General features: G+C 33.2%; 1 protein-coding gene across 4 annotated transcripts; it reads left to right on the forward strand.

The window, feature by feature from the left end:
* Positions 1-409: 409 nt before the first annotated feature.
* LOC124356993 (serine/threonine-protein phosphatase CPPED1-like) lies at positions 410-21,815 on the forward strand. 4 transcript variants are annotated; one of them, XM_046808348.1, is made up of 6 exons: positions 410-502; positions 6,003-6,085; positions 7,799-8,008; positions 18,025-18,163; positions 18,244-18,530; positions 20,778-21,815. In XM_046808348.1, the coding sequence occupies exons 2-6, from the start codon at positions 6,034-6,036 to the stop codon at positions 20,975-20,977; spliced, it is 888 nt and encodes a 295-aa protein (XP_046664304.1). In that variant the 5' UTR covers positions 410-502; positions 6,003-6,033; the 3' UTR covers positions 20,978-21,815. The 4 variants fall into 4 exon arrangements, with proteins under 4 accessions (XP_046664304.1, XP_046664305.1, XP_046664306.1 ...); XM_046808349.1 differs by having other exon boundaries at positions 442-502; positions 6,021-6,085; XM_046808350.1 differs by lacking the exon at positions 410-502 and adding an exon at positions 974-1,104.
* Positions 21,816-22,336: the final 521 nt, after the last annotated feature.

The following is a 22,336-nucleotide window of genomic DNA, read 5'->3' on the forward strand; positions in this document are numbered from 1 at the left end:
AAAGAATACTATTAGGGATGCTTCAAGAATTCAGAACTTATTCTATTCAAGGGATAGGTTTTTCAACGTATTTCGTAGCTTAAGTTTATTTTTTGGTTTAATTGATAATTTATTAATGGTCAATTATCAAATCGTTACTACCATATATGTTTAAAATATTTGTTATAGTTCTTTTCGTAATGACTTCAAGACATTTTCAACAAAACAAAACACATGCAAGTAGAATGTTTTTTTTTATCAGAACTCCATATTCTCTTCAATCAAATACATGTAAGAGTATTTGGCCTGTCTACTTTCCAAAACCTCTCAGTTTGTTATTTCTACATTATTCCTTTTAATGAACAGTTTGGCGATCTCTGTGGTAGAGAATAGAGGTGTCTGTCTCAGTCAGCTCTCTGTCAGACATCAGACGGAAGGAAGATCTGTGTCAGTGTCAAAGTCAGTGTTGGTTCATGGTTGTAGGTTGTTAACTGTTTAGTAGGTGTTGATTTGTTTGGGTCACGTAAGTATTTTGTTAGGTGATTAGATAATAATTTCAAAGATAAAATTGATAATTTCTATGTAATTAGTGTTTCAGGTTACTATGATATTGGATACTATCAAGGTCTGTATTTTTAACGAAAAAATCTAAATATCAGTGGTTAGTACCAAGAAAAACGGCATGTTTTGATTATTTTGTAGGTTATGTGTTTGTTATCGTTCAATTAACGATAGACCGAGAACTGAAAGAAAATTATTTTCAAAGCTCACCTCGCATTCTTTCCAATAGAAAGTGCTTAAGTAGAGAATAGGATAGGAATATATATATTTTGTATTAAAGAATTTCTCAAAAGCTAAACTAAAAATCAAAGAAGGCAAAATTTACAATGTATGGAATAGCCTATTTGGATAATGTTTACTGTAGCCACTTACCTTAAACAATCTTTTCATTTCTTAAAATTGTGTACTTTCGTTTTCAGAAAGAATTGTTGGCGGTCCCGAACCAAACCATATTTTACAAAACATTATCAGTGTTTTAAATTTCAATTATGTCTGAATTAGTTCATCAATCTAGAGGACCGGAAGGAATTGAGGTTTCTGGAGAAGTACAAAAACCAAGGAGAGGTAGCCTAGCTTCCTGATTGGTTAGATTTGGTTGTGTAGTCATTTATAGAAATAGATGTTGTTTATGTCCTTTGTGGTGCTTGTGAGTGGTTTTCCTGAATAGTAAAAAAGTTAATGGCATTGCTACACTTTAAATTATATTAGTTGTTATTGCGTAAAAATTGACAGAAAAGACGTTTTGTTTCTTTTACTTTGTTATGGGAATTCATGCGCACTTCTATAGTAGTAGCCATTGTTTTCCATTGCCTGCTACGTAGAATAATATGTATAATAGGTGAGTTTGTAATATTTGTAGCTCTCAAGCATGGGTTTAAGGGGTGCAAACCACAAATAACTGTTTTTGAATCATTTAAATGTAAATGTCAATTTGTGGTTATATTTGTGTATTTAGATTCTTTTTATTTAGAATTATCTGCTCCAGATAGCTTATCTGAGTGCTCTGTGGTCAGAATAGCTTACTACACCACTGCTTGACAAATTAGAACTCCACAGTGTTTTTATTGGTTAGTTCATTCCTAAACCATAGAGCACAGGTATTTGTCCAAATTTCGAATCAAAGGGTAGGGTATGATAAGCGGATCCGGTTATTTATATCGAAGAATGTAATCATCGATACCTAATATTCGCATCTCAAATCCTAGACTATCAATCGATATAAAAGTATCTATAGTCTTCAATAGCAATCATATGTTTTAAATTAAAATATGAATTTAGTATTTACAGTGATCAAACAAATTATTATAACCATTGAAGTTAGGAAAACTGAAGACGACCATATTTGCTCCTCTCACAGTTACAGTTGTTTCTTTCCCAAAAATTTCACATAATGGGTTTTTCAGTACAAGTCCAATATGTTGAAGGCACGAAACAAATGTCTTATCTTTCAAAGCAACGTCGTGTAGTTTTCTAAAATTGACTGCCATTTTTAATAATCAAAATGTTACTTAAATCTAAAATTGAAATATTACTTTAACTTACGTGTATTATTTGAAAGTGTTTACAGCCTCTGTTGATATAGATTATAAGTTAATTGTTCAAAATAATTAATCAGCATTGATTGATTATATCGCTGGTTATGATTAAGTAATATCTAATATCGGTTGTCAATTTCGATATAAAAAACCGGGTCCGCTTACCGTACCCTACCCGAATCAAATTTCAAAACGTATTGCACTGAGCTATGGAGTTCCCCAGGGATCAATACTCAGTCCAATTCTTTTCTGTATATATATTTCAATGACATTGAATCATCACTATTGCATGGAAAGCTTCTGCAGTAGGCAGATGACACAACTCTCTGTTTTAGAGGAAGAACAAAAAAGGTTTTCAAATATAGACCTTTATTGAACTTAACAGTAGTGTTCAACATTTTAATAGCCTCAATCTTCAAATAAACTCGTCAAAATCAAATGTCCTAAACTTTTCATTGTGCTCTATAGACATTAAAAGTGGTCCTGCTGTTATGGTTGTAGATACTTTATTGGAGGAAGTCTATTCTTCAAAGTTTCTTAGAATACACCTTGATCGAGGGTTGACATTGAAAAATCACATTGATCATGTTTGTGCCAAATTATTCTCAGGGGTTTATGTCTAAATATCTTTGGCAAAATATTGCCTGAGTCAGGTATTGATTACAGTTGTGCAGGACAGGGTTTAAAAGTTTTCAACTGTTGACTTTGCCATGTCTGTACATCTTAGAAACAATCTTATATTGTTTGTCTAAATGAGCCTTAACCAGAGGATGAGACATACATAAATATGAGAAAAGAGGCAAACTACCTTCAAAGGCAGGAGTTCATTTTGTAAACATATTGCCAAACTCAATTAAAAATACCTTAACACCCAAGGTGTTAAAAAACTTGTATCAAACTCTGCCTCGCGTCAAACGCTTTTTACAGTGTTGATAAGTTTCTGACATTCATCTGGGAGACCATGTCATGAGGAAACTGACTCCAGTGTTGGAAGTGGGCGTAACTGACATGGAATGAATGGGGTGTGAATGTTTGAGTGTTGTAAGTTTGAATGTGGTCTGTGTGGGATGAATAAAAAAATGTTAGATTTATAAAACGATGTTTGCTATGCAATGTATATTGTTAACTGCAACTAAACTATTTTATTTGAGTACAGCATCAACAAGCAACCCATGTAGTAGCCTTCACTGCCTTAGATGGTGTCCATTACTCGCATTACTTTAATACAATCAATTAGTTTTGAAAGTCAATTATGTGTTTGAATGTGATTTATGAGAGCAGTTAAAATATTAGGAAATTAGTAGAGTAATCTTTTTTAATTAGTCATCATGTTTTTTAAGAGTGAGAGTATCAGTTCCTCATGTACTCGTGTATTCTGACCTATCTAAATTTGAATAATTTTTTCCATGTACAAAGTGGACTAATGACGAATTCTGGTGTTTTCAAAATCACTTTGTTATCAACACAGCTGAAAAAAAATAATAACTTCAGTTCGGAAAATTATAACTAGGCAGTAGGGTACAAATAGTAATAAGCCTAATAGGAATAAGCAACAACACATGTTGTGTAACAGGCTTAGCTCAGGTTTTTAATTTGTTTTATTATTGAGATATCCTGCTGGTAGTCATGCATTCAGACAGAAAAGAAATGTTTACAGCCTCAATGCAGACAGAAGAGAATATCTGCCAGCCTACTGAGCGATAGACTTAATAACGCTCAGTGAAATTCAGTAGACATGCAACTTTATCAGACTAATTCTTGTAGGAATGAAGCTTCATGCAGAATTTTAAAGTCAGATGAAACAATTTTATAGATTTCCTGTGGATAGTTAGGGTATTTAAAGGTTCAGCCACATATCCAAATAATGTTGTCTATTTAAATATAACGTTACAAGCAAAGTTTTAGAACCATAGCAAAATTTGTTTTTGAGGTATCCAGTGGAAAACAGATAAGGAGGCAGATCTAGACAGGGAAAAAATTTTGCCATAACCTTTCATGACCATCAAGCAAAATGTATAAAGTTTCAAGTTTATAGCTCAATTAATTCTCGAGATATTACCCTGGCTTTACTAACACTCAGCCAAATCCTATTGTGGGATGTGTACTATCATTGAACTCTATCTTATCTACAATGAACGAATAAACTAAAGTCCAACAGTCGAACAGTGTATTGAAGAATCCAATAGAATATAACAAAAGTCTTACCAATCAATCCACCAAATATTACATGTTCAATGTGATATAATTGATATTGAATTGATGATGTGATATAAATTTCACATTGCCATCGTATGGTTACCCACAAGACTAATGTAAAAATATTTGCTCAACCAAATTCCATGATGTGATGTACACCATATTCGAACTAGATGTTGCTCGTATAGAAATGAAGCTTCATGCAGTTTCAAATATAGCTTGTCTGTTTGTTTTCGTAATATTGTGTGAACAGATTAACAGGACTAAAATGTTTCCAGTCCCTCAAGTGATAGGCTTTACTAGCATTAAACCCTAGTTTTAATATTAGACTCCTGATTATACCCATAGTTAGGTTTTGCGTGCTATTTAGAATTTACCTAATAAATCTCCTCCATAACTTTATAACCAAAAGCAGCATTGAAAGAAGCTAAAACAGTGGAATCCTTTTTGAAATTCTTGTAGACCATAGTTTGAGTAGACCAAATGGAGCTCAGTCCATTTTTCATAAGTTCTTTGGTACTGACCATTCTGTAGCTATGAATACCATCACCAAGTGAAGTGCAGGAATTGTCAGGGTGCCATTATTAAAGCATCAATCGGTATGGTTAAAAAAAAAAATTAAAGAAAATTAATTATTTTACATAAATATATCATTAAGAACTTTGGAGTCTAAAAATGTTGTCATATTAGCCATCCTGAATAATCATATAACACAGCTACAATTTTACAAGAAAGACTTTTATAAATAGTATTACATATACATATATATAATTAACATTTTTATTTAGAATCAATTATCCATCTAATGTATATATACCTTTGTTTTGTATAAAATTGTGCATCTTTTGTAAAATTATTATAAATGTTTAATTTTTTTATATTCGACTTCATTGACTAAAACAAAAAAACATTAATACTGTCTTTTTATTTTACCTAAGTTATTCCTTTAAGTTTTTCAAGATTACATGTGACAGAAATTATCATAAGTTTTAATATTATGTTTTAGTAAATTTAGTTATTTCTTAACCTGTTAAAGAGTACTGACACCTATAATCATCTACCTACCCAGGGTCTAACAGAGTAGGCAAAATTATCATTAATGGGCTTAAGGGAATTTAAAGAACACCTAATAGTAGTATTCATTCAAATTTATTGAAATAATTAATAAATTTAAAATGTTAAAATGCCTTATCTAGGCATTAAAACTGTACATTTTTTTATAATTTTGGCAAAGCATGATAATTTACAAAAATTATGCTAATGGTGTATATTTTCTGTAGGCCACTACAGAATGTAAACAGCTGTAATATTGATTATTTGATCAAGCCTGTGATGGACGGTTAAAACCATCATTATTTTAATGTGATCAACAGCTACCTAGTACTCTTTTAGAACCACTTTCAGCTACTCCTCAACTGGTTAAAAAAGACATAAGACTTCATATATTAAAAACTATTTATAATTTTACCAATTAAAAGAGTGTATACTTGCTGCTGCTGTAACCCTATTAACAGCCCAGCGTTTTAGGAAAAATGACCAGTAGTTAGAAGAATATCTAATTAAGTTTCTTGTTAGGAGTCTCATTTTAAAGTTGAAAATCAGATGACAAATCACAATCTGTTGAATACATTCTTTTATCATGCTAGCATCTATTTAAGGATGCAACTTTGGAGTTTAACTTGAAAAAGTTTTACTAAACTTGTAATGTATTTTAATATTAAATTTTTACAGTTTGTAATCTGAATCCAGAATTGAATCGAACATGTCTTGGACCATAAAGGGCGTTAACAGGACTCACACGGATTTTCCAATTGGTAAGTGATGTTTAAGCTATATTTATGGTTATATCATTGATATACATTGTTTAAATATTTTAACTGTTCATGGTCTTCAGGAATAGTTTAAAAGTAAATAGGGCTGAATTAATTCTAGAAAACACAATATTATAGTTTTTACAGATAAACACCAATAATGTCTCAATCACCACTTAGTTGTCTTTATCAAGAAAAATCGCCGTAGTAGCATTTATTGACAATAGTTTCTTGGCCACTAGTTTCCTTACATGTCATATACCTGTCTTCTACTCATAAATAGACCGTTTTCAAACGATCACCTGAATAACCCACAGCTTGAGAGCCTGTTACACTATTACAAAACAAGCTGAATATTACAATAATGCATCATTACAATTATGAAATTGTCATATATAAAAAAAAAAATTTGTATTTCCTGATTTTTTAACTTTTATAATACATTAACACAACTCCCGGCTTCGCCCGTAATTTCTATACAACATTCAGTTTATTTGATTGAATAGCTCCTATGATTTCAGTAACACTATAACTATTTTCGGTCAATGTAGAGGAACTTCAAAGTTGAAGTTCATAGTTTTCTCGGTGAAAGCACTTGTGATGTAATATGATAGGATTCTATTATATTTTTAAAGTGGAATTTAGTCATATATCATGCATCAAGTACTCATAATTTTACAGTGTTCATTATTAAGAGGACTTAAATTTCAGTGTGAGTAATTTTTATTTCATGTTTTGCACTTCTAGTTCATAGTAATTATATTTCCAATGCAAAATTGGAGTTTGAGAAATAATGTATGTATATAGATATAATTTTTAATTAGTAGATTCAAAACAATGTAGTTTTCTAAATTATATGGGTAGAGGTATTGTTATTGAAAATTAAAAACTAAAATCAACCAATAATACTAAAACATTTCAAAACTTACAATATGACGGTTGCCATCCATATATAAAGATAATACATGATACAGTAAAGTTCTTGCTTCCCAATCCATGTTAGCTGTATCATACTATTTCCTCGGTTCAGTCTAGGAATTATATCAATATTTATATACCTAACCAGTATCACACACCTCATCAGTGAGAAATGGATGTAATGTCACCTAGATGATTTTCTGTGGTATAAAGTGTTGTTACTTTTATTATGCTTTCACTCTATAAATGCAAAGAAATTGTTTAAAATAATTAAACATATGGATGTGCTGTCATAATACAATGTTTAAAAATAACAGTTGAATAAATTATACTGGCTCTTTGAATTCACATTGCACAACTTTAAAGACCAGGGTGAGATTTTTTGCTGCTTTAAAGACCATTGGGGTATATCCCGGAAGGATTTACAAAATAATAACAGGAATATGTTCACCTAGGGACCCTAAGAATGTCTATGTAAAATGTCAGTACAATCAGTTGAATAGTGATAAGTGAAAGTAAAACAAATAAAGACACTTTCGAATTTATAATATTATTAGGATTAGGATGTCGAATAATAATAGTAACCTAAAACTAAAAGTTATAAACAGTTTTATTTGTTATTTTTCAGGACATTTTGTTATTTAGATTTAAAGAATTTGTCATGATGTTTTTGAAGGACTACTCTTTTCTCAGCATCAATAGGCCTTTGCAACTGATGGAATTTGGGGTATATATATTACAAATACAATTGTAACATTCAATACTTTTCCTTTCAACTTCTTATGTACATTTTTACAGATCAAAATAAAGAGTGGAAAGAACCATTCATATTCGTCCAAGGTGCAGACACTCAACTGGGAATGTTCCAGGACTATGAGGAAATCACAACAGAACCAAAATGGGCGCAGGAGATTGCCCTTGCTGAACTGGCAGTGCAGAAAGTAAACCAGATGAAACCCAGACCTAAATTCTATGTCATATGTGGAGATCTGTGTCACGCATTTTATGGTAAGTTGACCAAGTTCAATTATGGAAAAATGTTGACATCTCAGTATGCACTTGAAATAAGTTAAAGAATGGTTAAGAAAATTGTACGTTATAGACCTAAGAGATGTAAATATTAAGAGTGTATAATTGAAATAAATGGACACTACGAACAAATTGCTACTTTTGGAAGGAATATATATTATCTACTATAATTATATCTGCACTTGCACTGCTAGCAGTTACCCACTGCGTAGCACACAATTTAATAGGTGGTGTACATATATGACCAATACTGGTTCAAGTGAATTATATTTCCAACACCAAAGTTGAGTTTCCTTGTTACTACGATCAAGAAAATACATAACAAATTATATAGTTATAGTTATTATAATTAGTTCTTTCTTAGTATTTTGTGTTCCATAGTTCATTTTGCCTTGTTTCCCTACCAAGAAAATATATAAACGTACACAGATTAGAGAAGCCTACTTTTGTCAAAAGACAACTAAGATAACAGTCTTAAAATTTATATTAAAAGTTATGTTGTACCTATCTCATTTATATCCAATACTTAATATTTGCAAAAATTTACACTTAAAATTACATTAACAATGACACTATTTATGTCTTTGTTTCTAAATATTTGAAATATTTTAGAACTTGTAAAGCTGGAATTGATACATTAGTTCAAAAGCACAGTTGAGCAAGTTTCATCTATCATAGTTATTGCCAACTGTTTAATAGGAAGTCTGAAGTCAAATTCTGACCATCTTATGAAGGTAGATGATTACTTAACTAATTGCCGATATCTAAAAACGGTGTAATAACTAATGGTTACTCCTTAATGAATTTACACACTATAAGTGTAAACAAATTTAAAATAGTGGTTTAATTAATTAAACATACAGTTTTAGTGTTGTAAAATAATATTACACGAAACAGTTCATTACATTTGACATTCTATTTCAATTAATATTTCCCAACTAAGATGGGATTTTTCACTGATTTAGTGACCAGTGTAGTATAGTCCGGAAGGATTTTCGAAATTAGAATAGGCCTTTATTCATCCTACAGACCTTAAGAATATCCATGTAAAATTCCGGTACAATCGGTTGTGTATTTTAAGCGTGAAATCAACAACAAAAAATCACTTTTGCATATATAAAATTAATTAAGATAGCCCACTTGATTTCTCCTTGGGTATGTAATGTTTTTATTTGCTGCCATATTACAAGCATCTGAACAGTGTGTTTATTTAAATAATACAAAAGATTGTGAAATTATAACAAGTTCTGTGAATATATAATTAATTACTTTTCTTTGTAAAATGTTGCATATTACTATTAATGTGAGCCATATAAACCTTATGACGTATTGAAATAAAACAAACATTTGTGTTTTATCTTCCAGAAAAATAAGTACCTCAGGAAATCCAGTTAGAGGGAGACACTACAGAGCGTCAACAGGGATTAAAAATATAGTTTTTATAGATAAATAAGTGTTTATTTGTAGTTCTAAAAAGATAGGATTCAATATCATACGGTAATGTAACGATCTTTAAGTCTTCCATATATTGGACATTTTTCAGGTGTTCAGGCAGAGGACATTTTATACAGAAGCTCGGTGTTACATCATACAAGCAAGCTGTATTAATGTTACCCTTTATCTGAGTAAACTCTTACTTAAGTTGTAAATAAGCCATTTGATAACCATGTTGACTGTGGTACTGATAAAAGTTCTCTACGCGTCATCCCATATGTAATTGATTACATATATCATGTTTAATTGTTCTTTATGACAGTTAAGGATATACTTTTATAGTGAAGGATTTGCTCGCATTCTAAAAAGTTATTTACCTTTTTAATCTTCTTGCAAATCTCAGCACAATGTTTTTGTTTTCTTGTAACACTTAATGGATATCAAATATCACTGGGCAAATTTCTAACAATTATGCCATATATTCAAATCCAACGTCACCGAAAACAAATGTTTATCAGGATGCATAATGTTCTGTAAAATATTAATTCTTAAGTAATTGAATCTCTGTAGGGGGTATCTTTGTTGAATCTATATGCACAATAAAATAATCTCTGAAAATTCTTGAATTTGTTTTTGAATCACACTGCAGTCTGGATAGACGAGATTTAAATTTACCTCACTAATCTCATCTTTTTGATGTAGGCACCAAAAGCAATATAATACAATACAAGCTTTATTTGTCACATTTTTTAACAATGTATGACAAAAGTCAAAGGATTGTACATTAGGCTACATTAGTTATTTTTAGTGAGAAAGTCATGCCTAAAAATTTTTCTACACTGTATCTACAGTTATTTAATAATATTTTTTTATACATTGCTTGAATAAGTCCAGAGGTAGAACCTGAATATTATGTGGTAAAACATTATAACATTTAATATGCAGATACTGAAAGCTCTTCGTAGTAAAGCTGTATGTACACCTATCATTGATTAGCCTATGTTGTTCCTAGTGTCATGATTATGTACAGCAATATGATCCTGAAAACTACCTATATTACTTTTCACAAAGAACAAAACAGATAAAATATACATATACGAGGTGTGTCCAAAAAGTATCCGAACTTGACGTCTGGCATGAACTGACGTTACAATCTGGTCCCCTTCAAAGTACTCCCCTCCACAAGCCACTACCTTATTCCAACGCTCCTCCCACTTCCGGAAACACTCCTTAAATTCATTTTGCGGAATGGCTAACAGGTCCTTCGTCGCATTTTGTTTTTATTTGCTCAACATCGTCAAATCTTTTTCCTTTCAAAGGAATTTTTAATTTCGGAAAAGAGCCAGAAGTCACAAGGAGCTATGTCAGGACTCTAGGAAGGCTGTCGTAGTTGGTTGATGTCGTGTTTGACCAAAAAACCGCTGAATAAGATTTGAGGAATGAGCTGGCGCGTTGTCGTGGTGCAGGATCCAGTCATGGATTGTCCACAGTTCAGGTCGTTTCCTTCGCACTGTATCTCAAAGCCGCCTTAGGACCTCAAGATAATACTCCTTATTCACTGTCTGGCCTCTTGGAGCATATTCGTGATGAACAACGCCGTCCTGGTAAAAAAACTGTCAGCATTGTCTTGACATTGCTTTGACTTTGTCATGCTTTTTTCGGGCGTTGCTCTTCGCGAGTTTTTCACTGTGAAGATTGAGCCTTTGTTTCAGGGTCGTAGCCATAAACCCATGACATCACCTGTAATAACTTTTTGAAATAGCCCTCGGTAGCTTTTTATCAAATCCAGATTGTCCCATGCGATTTTAAGTCGACAGTTCTTTTGGTCTTCTGTCAGCAGCCGAGGAACAAATTTTACCGAAACACAGTTCATTTTTAAATCTTCGTGTAAAATGTTACAAACTGACGATTTTGGTATTCCTAAATCTTCTTCCAGCTCTCGGACAGTCTATCAACGGTTTTAATTAATTGCTGCACGTTCAAAATTTTCATCGTTTCTGGCCGTTGAAGGCTTGCCAGATTGGTCATCACTCCCACTGATATGCGGCCATTTTTAAACCGCCTATATCACTCTTTTGTTTGTGTATCACCCATATGTCACCGTAAACTTTTTTGCAAATGCGCTGCTCAACACGTTCAGTCATATTGAAATGCGACACACAATGAACAGAGCGCTATGACTCACTGAGTGACCGGATCGTATTCAATGCCTAATATGGGAAGTAGTAGGTTCACCCCTCCCATCCAATAACCGGTTCGAGGATGGCCGCCTACTGGTCAGCGGTCAGACACTTTTTGGACAGACCTTGTATGGCAGTGTAACAACTCCAAGTTTGATCAAATGTGTTTTACAATGTTCACCAGAAGAAATATTACAAATTATTCTGATAGCCTGTTTTTTGTAAAATAAAGAGTCATTTAGCAGCTGGAGAGTTTCTCCATAAATAAATTCCATAACTTAAATGACTTAAAATATGAGCATAGTACACACTTAGCAAAACATCAACAGATACATTATTTTCCAACACTCTTAACAAAAACAAACCCTTGGCCACTCAAGTAGCAACATGATAAGTATGAGTAACCCATCTTAAATTATCTTGAATATTGATACCCAGAAACCTGGTTGATTTAAAATTATCTTGATAAAATGATAATAAATAATAAATTGGTTGATTTAAATAATAAATTTAAGATCAATAATTGTATCTTTATTCAAACAAAGTTTGTTAGCTGCACACCAATCATCAATCTCACCAGTCTTTTCTTTCAGTAATCTCTGATTATAATTTCCAAGTCACTACAAACATTCAGACCTAGATCGTCGGCAAACATATAACTGCCAACCCCCTGGCCAATGAGGTTGGTCGGTAGATCATTAACATACAGTATGAAAAGAGTAGGCCCCAGGATGGAGCCTTGGGGTATACCTTGTGACACTGGAAAAGTTTCTGAAAAACATCTGTTTAGGAAGACAGAGTGGTGGCGATCAGCAAGATAGGATATAAAAAAGGTAGAACATTATCAAAATCATACTCAGATAGCTTAGAAACTAGTATGTTGTGGTCAATGGTGTCGAAAGCTTTTGATAAATGGGAAAAGGAAATCAGATGTAAGTGCTCACGTTTGAAAAGTAGTCTTACCCTCAAGTGTAGAAGTTCCGAAACTCAGTGAGATGTTAGTAGCTTGTGTATTGAAACCTACTCTTATAGGACAGAAGCTTACTGATGTTCATGAGATTTATCTAGAACATGTGTTAAGTGAGTTTATTGTTTGTAAATATACTGGAATATGTGTAGCTCGTGGTGTGAGTAAAAGTTTTAAGGATGCTGGGTCATTTTTAGTATAGCGCATACTGTTAAATCTTAGAGATTCCAGGGTTTTGTTAAATAAGGGCACATTGATGAGTAATGCCGTGGCCCTGCACACAGATTTGAATAATCTGGTATGCGTAGTATTGGATCCATTGTTGTAATCTTGTGAGTTTTGTACAGAGCAGTGAGATCGTAAGTAGTGAGTCGGGAAATCAGGAAGTAAACAGCAGGGTAGCCATTAAATATTAAATTAAAACTGGTAGGGTGACCGCAAGTGGTGTAAATAAAGATGGTGAGGTAGCAGCAGATGTGTTTAATAAAGTCGGCAAGGTAGCCACTTTTAGTGATATAACTAAGGACAGTGGAGCAGCCATAAGGGTGTTAAATAAAGGTGTCAGGGAAGCTGTGAGTGATGTCAATAAACAAGGCTAGGTAGCTGTAAGTGTGTTGAATGAAGTTAGCAAGGAAGCTGTGAGTAAGTGTGTTGATGAAAATTACGATGTGGAAGTAGTTATGTCATGTGTAAATATAATACGGTTAATGTTAAATCGGAGGATAGTAACTTAGTAAAAAAAAAACAGTGATATATGAGAAAAATTGAAAATTCAAGAGAAGAATTATGGAGAATGTACTTGTGGAAAATACAGGAGATAAGAATATTGATATGAAAGAGCTAATTGATAGGAAGTTAGGGCATTAATTCGACAAAAATAAAAATATTTTATAACTTTGGGAGCATAAGTCGTTATTCTATGATTGTAAGGGACCTCTAGGATGTACTTGTGTAATTGAGGATAAAATCCCTATAGGGGATGAAGCGCCTATAAGTTGGCACTGTATATATTACCGAAGGCATTAAAATGGGTAGTGTAGGAACAAGTAGCTAATTTGTTAACCGTCTGACTCACCTTGGAATAGTCCAATTGTGCTAATAAAAGAAAATAAAAAAACTAGAATACTCGTATATGCACCTCCTGATCAACCAGTTCAGTACAGATTGTGTGTGGATTTTAGAGATGTTAATACGTTAACGTGAAAAGATATTTATACTATACCTTTAATACAGGCAACTCTAGATGCGCTCAGATGATGTACTATTTTTACAAATTTGGATTTATTTTCTGGTTATTATCAAGTTAGTGTTTGTCTGGGTGGTAGACTGAAAACGGTCTTTATATTGCCTGATTCATAATGGCAATATAAATGTATGCCTGTTTGGGTTGACGTCTGCTCCATTGACTTGTTCAAGGTATGTGGACAGCGTTCTAAGAGGTTTGAATGGAGCAGGAGTGCTCATGTACCTGGATGATGTGATAATAGCTACAAGAACCATGGTGGAGCATGCTGAAAGGTATGTCTGTGCTAGACTAGCGGATACTAATTTGGTTATGTAACCTGAAAAGTTTATGTTTGCACAGAGTAGTGTAGAGTAGACTTTTAGGGGCATACTTGTGATTTTGGAGTAAAACCCGATAGTAAGAACATTGAAGCAGTTAATTATCTCATACATGAAAAATTTAAGGATGTACTAATTTCTAAGCATTTGTTAATGTTTATTGTAGGTTTATTCCAAATTTTAGTGATAAGGCTAAGCCTCAACTTACTAAGTCGACTAGGAAGGATGTAGATTTTGTGTGGGGACTAGAAGAACAAGAAGTGTTTGATGTTTTGAAACAAGCGTTACTATCTGAGCCAGTGTTGCAATATCCTAGGTTCAGTGAGCCATGTATTGTCACGAGTGATGCATCTAAAACTGGAATTCGGGGTTATTATCTCAGAAATTCCAGTTGGGAGGAAGAACATCCAGTTGCTTATTATTCCAGAGATTTAAGTAAAACAGAGCAAAATTATATAATAATAATTTATTTATTCCTTTTCAATAAACACATTTTTTACATTTTAAAATGTTTAGGAATGTTAGCTAATCACTTATCCAGTAGTGTGATTAGCTAATATAATATAACACAGTAATACACACAGTAAACAAAAACCTTAATTGAGCCATAGTTCATAATAAAAACACAAAACCGTCAACAGCCCCACTCGGTGGTGCTTGTGTATTCACTATACATTAGGAACAAACAAAAAACACTACACTACTAATCTTTAATTATAAAAAAATAAATACAAAAATATTTGCAACAAATATTTGTAGTTATGTTATTAAGTAAACTATTGTTATTTTGAACACTAACAGAATCAACCAGCAAATTTTAATTTATATCACCTATCAATATTGTGATCTTATTATTTCTCACATAACATCAGACAGATCACTTGTAAACTGATTCTCTGAGAATTCCTATAACTTATAAATACACAATAATTTAAAGAATATATCAGCAATTCTTACATCAAGAAATATTACATCCGCAGTTAACACACACAACTCAACTTATCTATTAATACACCATTCCTGACATAACACAAAATGCCCCCAGATCTATAATTATTACAGCATGCAACCTGCTGATATCATGGAATGTTATGTAAACTCAGCTCATCGCTACCAATCCAAATTTCACTTAAAACAATAAACTGTATATTATATATATTCTCATGAATTTCAACAAGAAACTTATTAAAATTTTTCCTCATGCCACTTATGGTGCTATGGAACGAGAAAATTAAATTGGCTGTAGTCAGTTTAGTTAAAGTGTGGACGCTTTATTTTGTCGCATTGAAGTGGATTTTCTCACTAAAAGATCCATCTTCACGGCTATGCCACTGTGGTTTATTATTTTCTGGGTTTGATTATGAAGTAGTTCATAGAAAGGGGTGTCAGAATATCCAAGCGGACAGTTTTTTACAGGTTCATACAGTAAGTCAAGAGATATAGTATTATAATCTCAGACATTGTGAGAGTTTTGTAAAACCAAATATGTGAAAACTAATCCAAATTCAAACTTTCTAGTAGATTGTGATGGCCTTTTGTATAAAAAGGCTGATGATCATCACAAGTTAGTAACTCCTAAAGGAATGGTGTACGAAGTTGTGCGTAAAAGTCATGATGCCACTATTAGTGCTCATTTAGGAATTAATAAAACTGAAGTTGATTAAAAGTCATATTATTGGCTTACTTTGGCTGAAGATACTGAAAATTACATTAAAAGTTTTTCTTTATGTGCTATGCGTAAACCAGAAAACAAAACATGGCACCATCAGAAATTATGTGGTACTTGATTTTGTGAGACATGTGTAGAATCAATACCGTTGGAAGATCAAAGAGCGAATACGTTAGCTAAGGCGTTTGTTACTCACCTAATAGGGCACCAAGGAGTTCCATTAACGTTATTAACAGCTAAAGTTACATTTTTTGTAAATTACTCGTTCAAAACTACATGAAAATTATTGAGTATTCTTAAGTTGCAGGTTAATTCTTATAAGCTATCAACATACAGTTTGTTAGAAAGATAGCATGCTGTGATTGCCTCTATGCTGTCACATTACGTGGATGACCATAGCTGAGATTGGGACGAACATTTACCTTTCCTACTAATGGCCTTAAGAAATGCAGTAAATACTGTTATGGGAGCATCGCCATTTTATTTCATGCATGGAAGGGAGATGAATATACTCAGTGATGATGGTCTGAGTTGTTCAATGCCAAAAGACATTCCTTGTGTTGATTTGGCAGAAAAGCTTAAAGCATTTCACAAAGCTCTAGGACATTCTCAAAAGTCATAAGAAAAATCCAAGCAGTATTATTATAAAGTTCTTACAATTTGAACTGGGTAATAAAGTTTTTGTATACCATGATGCATTGAAAAATGTACTAGGATAAAAATTTAGTAAATTCCGCGCAATGGGTAGAAAATCAATTGTCTAGGTAAAGCGGACACAGGAAGCCATAGAGAGGATACTGTGGTTGAAGAGCAACCGCAAAGTACTAGTGTGTGTGGTGGTGCTATGTGGTTGTCCAAAGTATATTTCAATAGGGGCAGAATTAATGAAGATGATTTTCATAATGTATTAAATGAATCTACTAGTAATAATTCGGCACTAGCTGAGAGTTTATCACTGCATAGTTTTGATTTTGTAGCTGCTAGTCCTATCTCCTCAAATTTAGGTAATTTAACGATGATACATAATCTCCGATAAGAAGATTGGTTTTAGGGGCTCTGATAAGATTTCCTGCTTTAAATGAGGGCAAGGGAGAGAAAGAAGAACATGTAAATGCACAGCCGGGCCGTCTCATAGTTACAATACTAGGTCAAAAAGAAGGATTTGAGTCAGTTTGAGCGTTGTGTTTTGTTAGCACAAGTTTGAATGGGAATTACTTTACAGTTGTTAGTATTTAATGCTTCTAAACTCAGTCCTTGTGTACTCGGATTTCCTTAGTAGTGAGAATTGTTGAGGTCAAACTAAGTTCAAAATGTTATTGATTATTTTAGCTGTTGAGTTAATGGGACAGTTAAACTGTTTTAGTTGAAAGAATGTATCATGGATAATTAGATAATGTATAGATGAAATATGGATCATTGCTGTCTCAGGTGCTGTGAAGTGGTATGATGTAGTTTGAATTAAGGGGAATTATTTAGAAGATTGAGTAATAATGTAAAGTTAGGTTATTGGATTCTTGCGTGGTGACAGTTGTGTGATTTTTTGTGTATTTTAATCATGTGGGTTTTTTTATTGCAGGCTAGTGACTGGAATCCTAGGTTTGAAACATGTTTCTTAAAAAATTTTGTCAGTTGTTACCTGTACTCTTTATTAAAGAGCGTGACAATGATTTCAGGTGATTTTTGGACTCTAGAGGTGAATATTGAATAATTAAAGTTACAGTGATTTGGCATTTTCCTTAGCTGATCTCATTGATGCGCTTTAGCAAAATTTAATTTAACAAAGTGTTGTCATCCTTACAGACGAGTTTAATAGAGTTAGAAGAGGTGTTTCTCACTTGTGAGGAGTGCTAGACCAAATTGGCTAGTAATGGATAAAAATGGAAATGATAGTTCGGAAGCTAAAGAGACTAGGAAAAAGAGGGAGCTAATTGATTCAGTCTGGACAGGTTTAAACTATTTGTTTGGAACTCTAGATGATGACTAATTCGTTGAATAAAAAAATTGGCGTAATGGTAAAAATTTAGGAAGATACTTTTTATTTAAATGGATAATTGTTGACTTATGTGCGAGACATGCAAAGTGGCATGAAATCCATGTCCTTGCTAAAAATACAATTCTTTTTAATACCAACAGTATTAAAAGTAGTATGCCTTGTGGAAACATAATCTCATATCGTGTGCAGACAAATCTCCAGAAGAACGGGCAGCTCAAGATGCTGACTTCAAGAGAATTTTTAGCAAAGTGGATCCAAGCATTGCTGTAGTGTGTGTTTGTGGGAACCATGACGTTGGAGACAAGCCAACTGTGGAGATTATTGACAAGTGAGTTCTACTTTTATCACATGAAATTATCAGTTCGTGAAATTTGGCAGTCGTTTGATGTATTCCTTTTCTTTTTTTAGATACAAGTCAAACTATGGTGATGACTACTTTTCCTTTTATGCTGGAGGTGTATTTTTCATCTGCATAAACTCCCAACTGTACCACAGCACCTCAGCCCCTGAAGAGAACGAAGCTCACGATCAGTGGTTGAACACTCAGTTGGACATCGCTCGAGGGTTGGAAGTGCCAAGCATCATGTTCCAGCATGTCCCATGGTTTCATACAGATCCAGAGAGAACAGTGGAGGACTATTTTGAAATTGATTACACCATTCGGAAAAAGATGCTGGATAAATTAGTTGATGCAGGTGAGTGAGTTTCAAAACTCTTTTGAATACGCATACCTAGGTCATTCTTGTTATTAAAGACTGTAAAGCCAATGTAATCTTTAAAATGTAATAAATAATGTTTTTGGATTCACAAGACAGTGGTCGAGTTGTCTCCTACACTGGCTGGGATGGTACTCGAAGAGTGTGTGAATGCAACATCCTGCTACATAACCTTCAAGTGAGTACGCTGTAACACAGTGACAGCTGAAATCTTCAGTCTATCTATGTCTGAAGAGATGAAACAACATCGAAACAGCTTCACTAGGTGGAGCATCTGCTCCTTTGTTTTCCAAGCAAGCCAGGTGTATAACACAGGGTTGGTGCCCCTATGCCTTAGCAGCTAATCTAAGTGGCAGGCAGGATATGAGATTAGCTGCCTACCACTTAGATTGGATTAACAATGAAATTGTATGACCAAAGCCTTAAAACTTTAAGAAAAGAAGCCAATCCAGACTATTTAAATAGGGCAGATCTAAAGCAATCTGGGACATAATTAATCAAGCATGAAAGATTTTGCTACAAGTCTACTGAAGTTTAATATAAATGCTAGAATACTAACTAATGCCTTAGAAGTAGCAGACCACATGAATACTTTCTTTTTTAGTATTGCAGATAACACCTTGAAGAAGATCAAGGAAAAGATAGTGTTACCACCTCAGAGACTCACAATATTAATGCTAACTTCCCGAACATTCAACCCAGTAGCGAAGAAGAGGTAAAATCACTAATAACAGGCCTGAAGTCCAAAAATTCAGCAGGGCTTGATGAAATCTGCTTGAAAATCCTAAAATATTAATATGAACTTACTACTCCTCTTGTAGCAATCTTCAATAAGTCTTTTGGATAAGGACATTTTCCTGTAGCCCTGAAGAAGTTTACCCCAAATTCAAAAATGTAAACAACTTAAAAGCCAGCCAAACACACTTGTCTCCATTTTCCAAGCTTTGTGAAAGGATTGTTCTGACATAGCTGCTACAACACTGATTACAGTATAACCTCGTCACGGGTTCCCAACATGGCTACATTAGAGGACAATTTACAAGCTCTGCTATCATGGACCCAATAGAGACAATTGTTGACAACTTTGAAGCTGGAGAATTTACAACTAGTGTATTAGTGGTCCTGAGTAAAGCCTTTTACTGTTTAGGCCATAACCTAATCATAGAGAAGTTGGAGGCATTAGGTGTAACAAACAACACAAAAGATTGTTTAAAAGCTATTTGGAAGGTCACAGTCAATTGGTGGAACTGAAATGTGTAGAGAATGGAGTATAAAAATCAATACAATCCAATCTTCTCCAAGTACATCATGGAGTACCCCAAGGTTCTCCTTATGTGAGAAGCTTAACACATGTATTAAGACGCATAAGAACTATCTGCGACTCAAACCCAACACTAACAGGATATTTTGCACTTTTTGAGTCCCATGTAAGATATGGCCTGTCTGTCTGGAGTGGCACATAATCATCAAATCCACAGAGAATTCTTGTACTACAGAAGAAAGCAGTCAGAACCATAGCTGGGCTCCAGAATATGGACAATTGTAGAGTCATTCAAAACCATGAGATCCTAACTGTTGTTGGTTCTCACATCCAGGAAGTGGTCATGCATGTCGATGAGAAGAACTTACGAAGGAACACAGATATGCATCAGCACAACACCAGGAATATATCGTATGTATATACCTTTCAGATTTACCAACTTACCACATTTTAAAAGAAGCCAACATACATGTGAAGAAGATTGCACAACCATCTACCTCTGGAGCTGCTAAGCAATTGAGACAGAAACTAAGGACAGGACATCATAAATGGCTGGCAGAACGACCATTCTATTAAGTACAAGAGTTTCTTCAGATAAGTTTTAAAAATAACTTTCAACTTGTTTTTATTTTAAATACTTTTAAACGTCTTAATTTTAAATACTTATTTACTTCTTAACATACACTAGTATGTAAATATTCTCTTCACCAGTCCATTAACAATATGTGTGTGGACTTGAATTTATAGCTGTATGAATTTTTATGTAATCAAGACATTTTTCTTTTCTTTGATCTTGAATGTACTAATGAGCAGGCTGAATTATGTGCTTCTCGTAAAATTATTTTTAGGCATTTTGAACAAGTATATTCGAGTTGTACTTTGGTGTTACAGCTTTGTCAAATTAAAGGTTTTATGTAATCAAACATTCTGTTATACGTTTCTTTTGTAACTTGTATTGTGTGTAGGTGTGAAGTATGTGTTCTGTGGCCATCTACACAAGAATGGTGGTGGGAAGTACAAGCAGCTGGAGTGTGTGGTGACTTCTGCGATTGGCAAGCAGTTGGGGACTGACCTGTCCGGGATGAGAGTAGTGAAAGTGTACAAGGATCGGGTTGAACACCAGTATTACCCTCTGTCCGAGATACCGGCAGAGATTACCCTGTAGCAAAGCCTCAGTTAGTAGTAAGAAAATATTTGTACTATATATACGATACACCATTTAAAATATATAAGTAACAGATGGCACAATTATATAGTCACGTTTGTAAGTGTGATTGTGTCACAAGCTCTTATCATCTTGTGTGGTTTTCCATTTGTCCAGCTCTTAACCACACTGAGGCAGTATAAGAAATAGGAAATGTCACTTAAGAATCTATCAAGCGATAATTAACCACTGGTGAAGGTGGTGGTTGCATAGAAGTAATTATAATTGTGCTCATGTAAGTTAATTTTTTAACTTATAGGTTTCATATTTGGTACTACACTGTTACATTGCAAAATTTACTTTATACTAAAACAATTAAGTTAAACTTATTTATGGGGAACAAAGATAAAGCATTTTCCAATTTCAGTTATGTTCTTAGTATTCTTCAGAAAATTGTAATACTTGTATGTAAAACTTTTCACACTATAACAAAATATATCAGAATTGTTGTGGAGATTTGCCATCATTACAAAGTTTTGAAACTTTTTTTCTAAATAATGTTGGAAAAGTATCTAATAATACTGTTATTATTTCAAATACTCAATCATTATAATAATAGAATAGTAATAGAATAATATTGTTGGATAATGTTATGTAAAACTTGTATTACTGTAATATATTCATATTGTTATTGTTATTTTTATTTTCTTAATAGGCCTATTGACTTTTTAGTTTTATTATTAAATATTATTATACTCATTTGTACTGTACCTTAAAGGCTGCATGTTTAACAATGTTATATTATTACTAATATTGTATTCCTTTATTGATCATAAATTCAATAAAAAGATCTACACAAGCCATACATATCAAATGACCTGTTCTAATGATGATAGGGTTATATTAGACTTGTTTAATATAAAACATATGAGTTTAAATGGCATATTTTCTAGCTCCCTCATACAGTTTGGACCTTGCACCAGTTTTAAATATATATATTGTAATAATATAAATGGGAAAGTGCCTTTGTTTGTTTTTTTTTTTGTGCGATGGTTCTGAAATTTTACATGGATATTCTTACAGTCCCTGGTCTGAATATAGGCCTATTATTATATTGAAAATCACTGTGGGCTACACCCCACTGGTTTCTAACGTAGTGAAAAATTCCGTCTTGGTCTTTAAAGTTGTGAAATATTAATTGAAAGAGCATGTCAAATGTTCTGAGTAAACATTGTTTTTGATTTTCAATTTGTTTACATTTATAGTGAGTAAATTCTTTAATGAGTAACAATTTTTTTCACACTGTTTTAGATTTCAGTGATTAGGTAAGTACTCATCTACCTTAAAAAATGTCCTAAAACATAAAAATGGTCAGAATTT

The sequence above is a fragment of the Homalodisca vitripennis genome, chromosome 3 (genome assembly GCF_021130785.1).
Source record: "Homalodisca vitripennis isolate AUS2020 chromosome 3, UT_GWSS_2.1, whole genome shotgun sequence".
Classification (NCBI taxonomy): domain Eukaryota; kingdom Metazoa; phylum Arthropoda; class Insecta; order Hemiptera; family Cicadellidae; genus Homalodisca; species Homalodisca vitripennis.

What these genes read in the sequence shown, in the direction of transcription:
- LOC124356993 (XM_046808348.1), top strand. Translation starts at nt 6,034, where the DNA reads ATGTCTTGGACCATAAAGGGCGTTAACAGGACTCACACGGATTTTCCA. An exon ending in TCACACGGATTTTCCAATTG is followed by an intron (nt 6,086 to 7,798) that starts GTAAGTGATGTT and finishes ACATTTTTACAG; the next exon opens with ATCAAAATAAAGAGTGGAAA. An exon ending in ACTGTGGAGATTATTGACAA is followed by an intron (nt 18,164 to 18,243) that starts GTGAGTTCTACT and finishes TTCTTTTTTTAG; the next exon opens with ATACAAGTCAAACTATGGTG.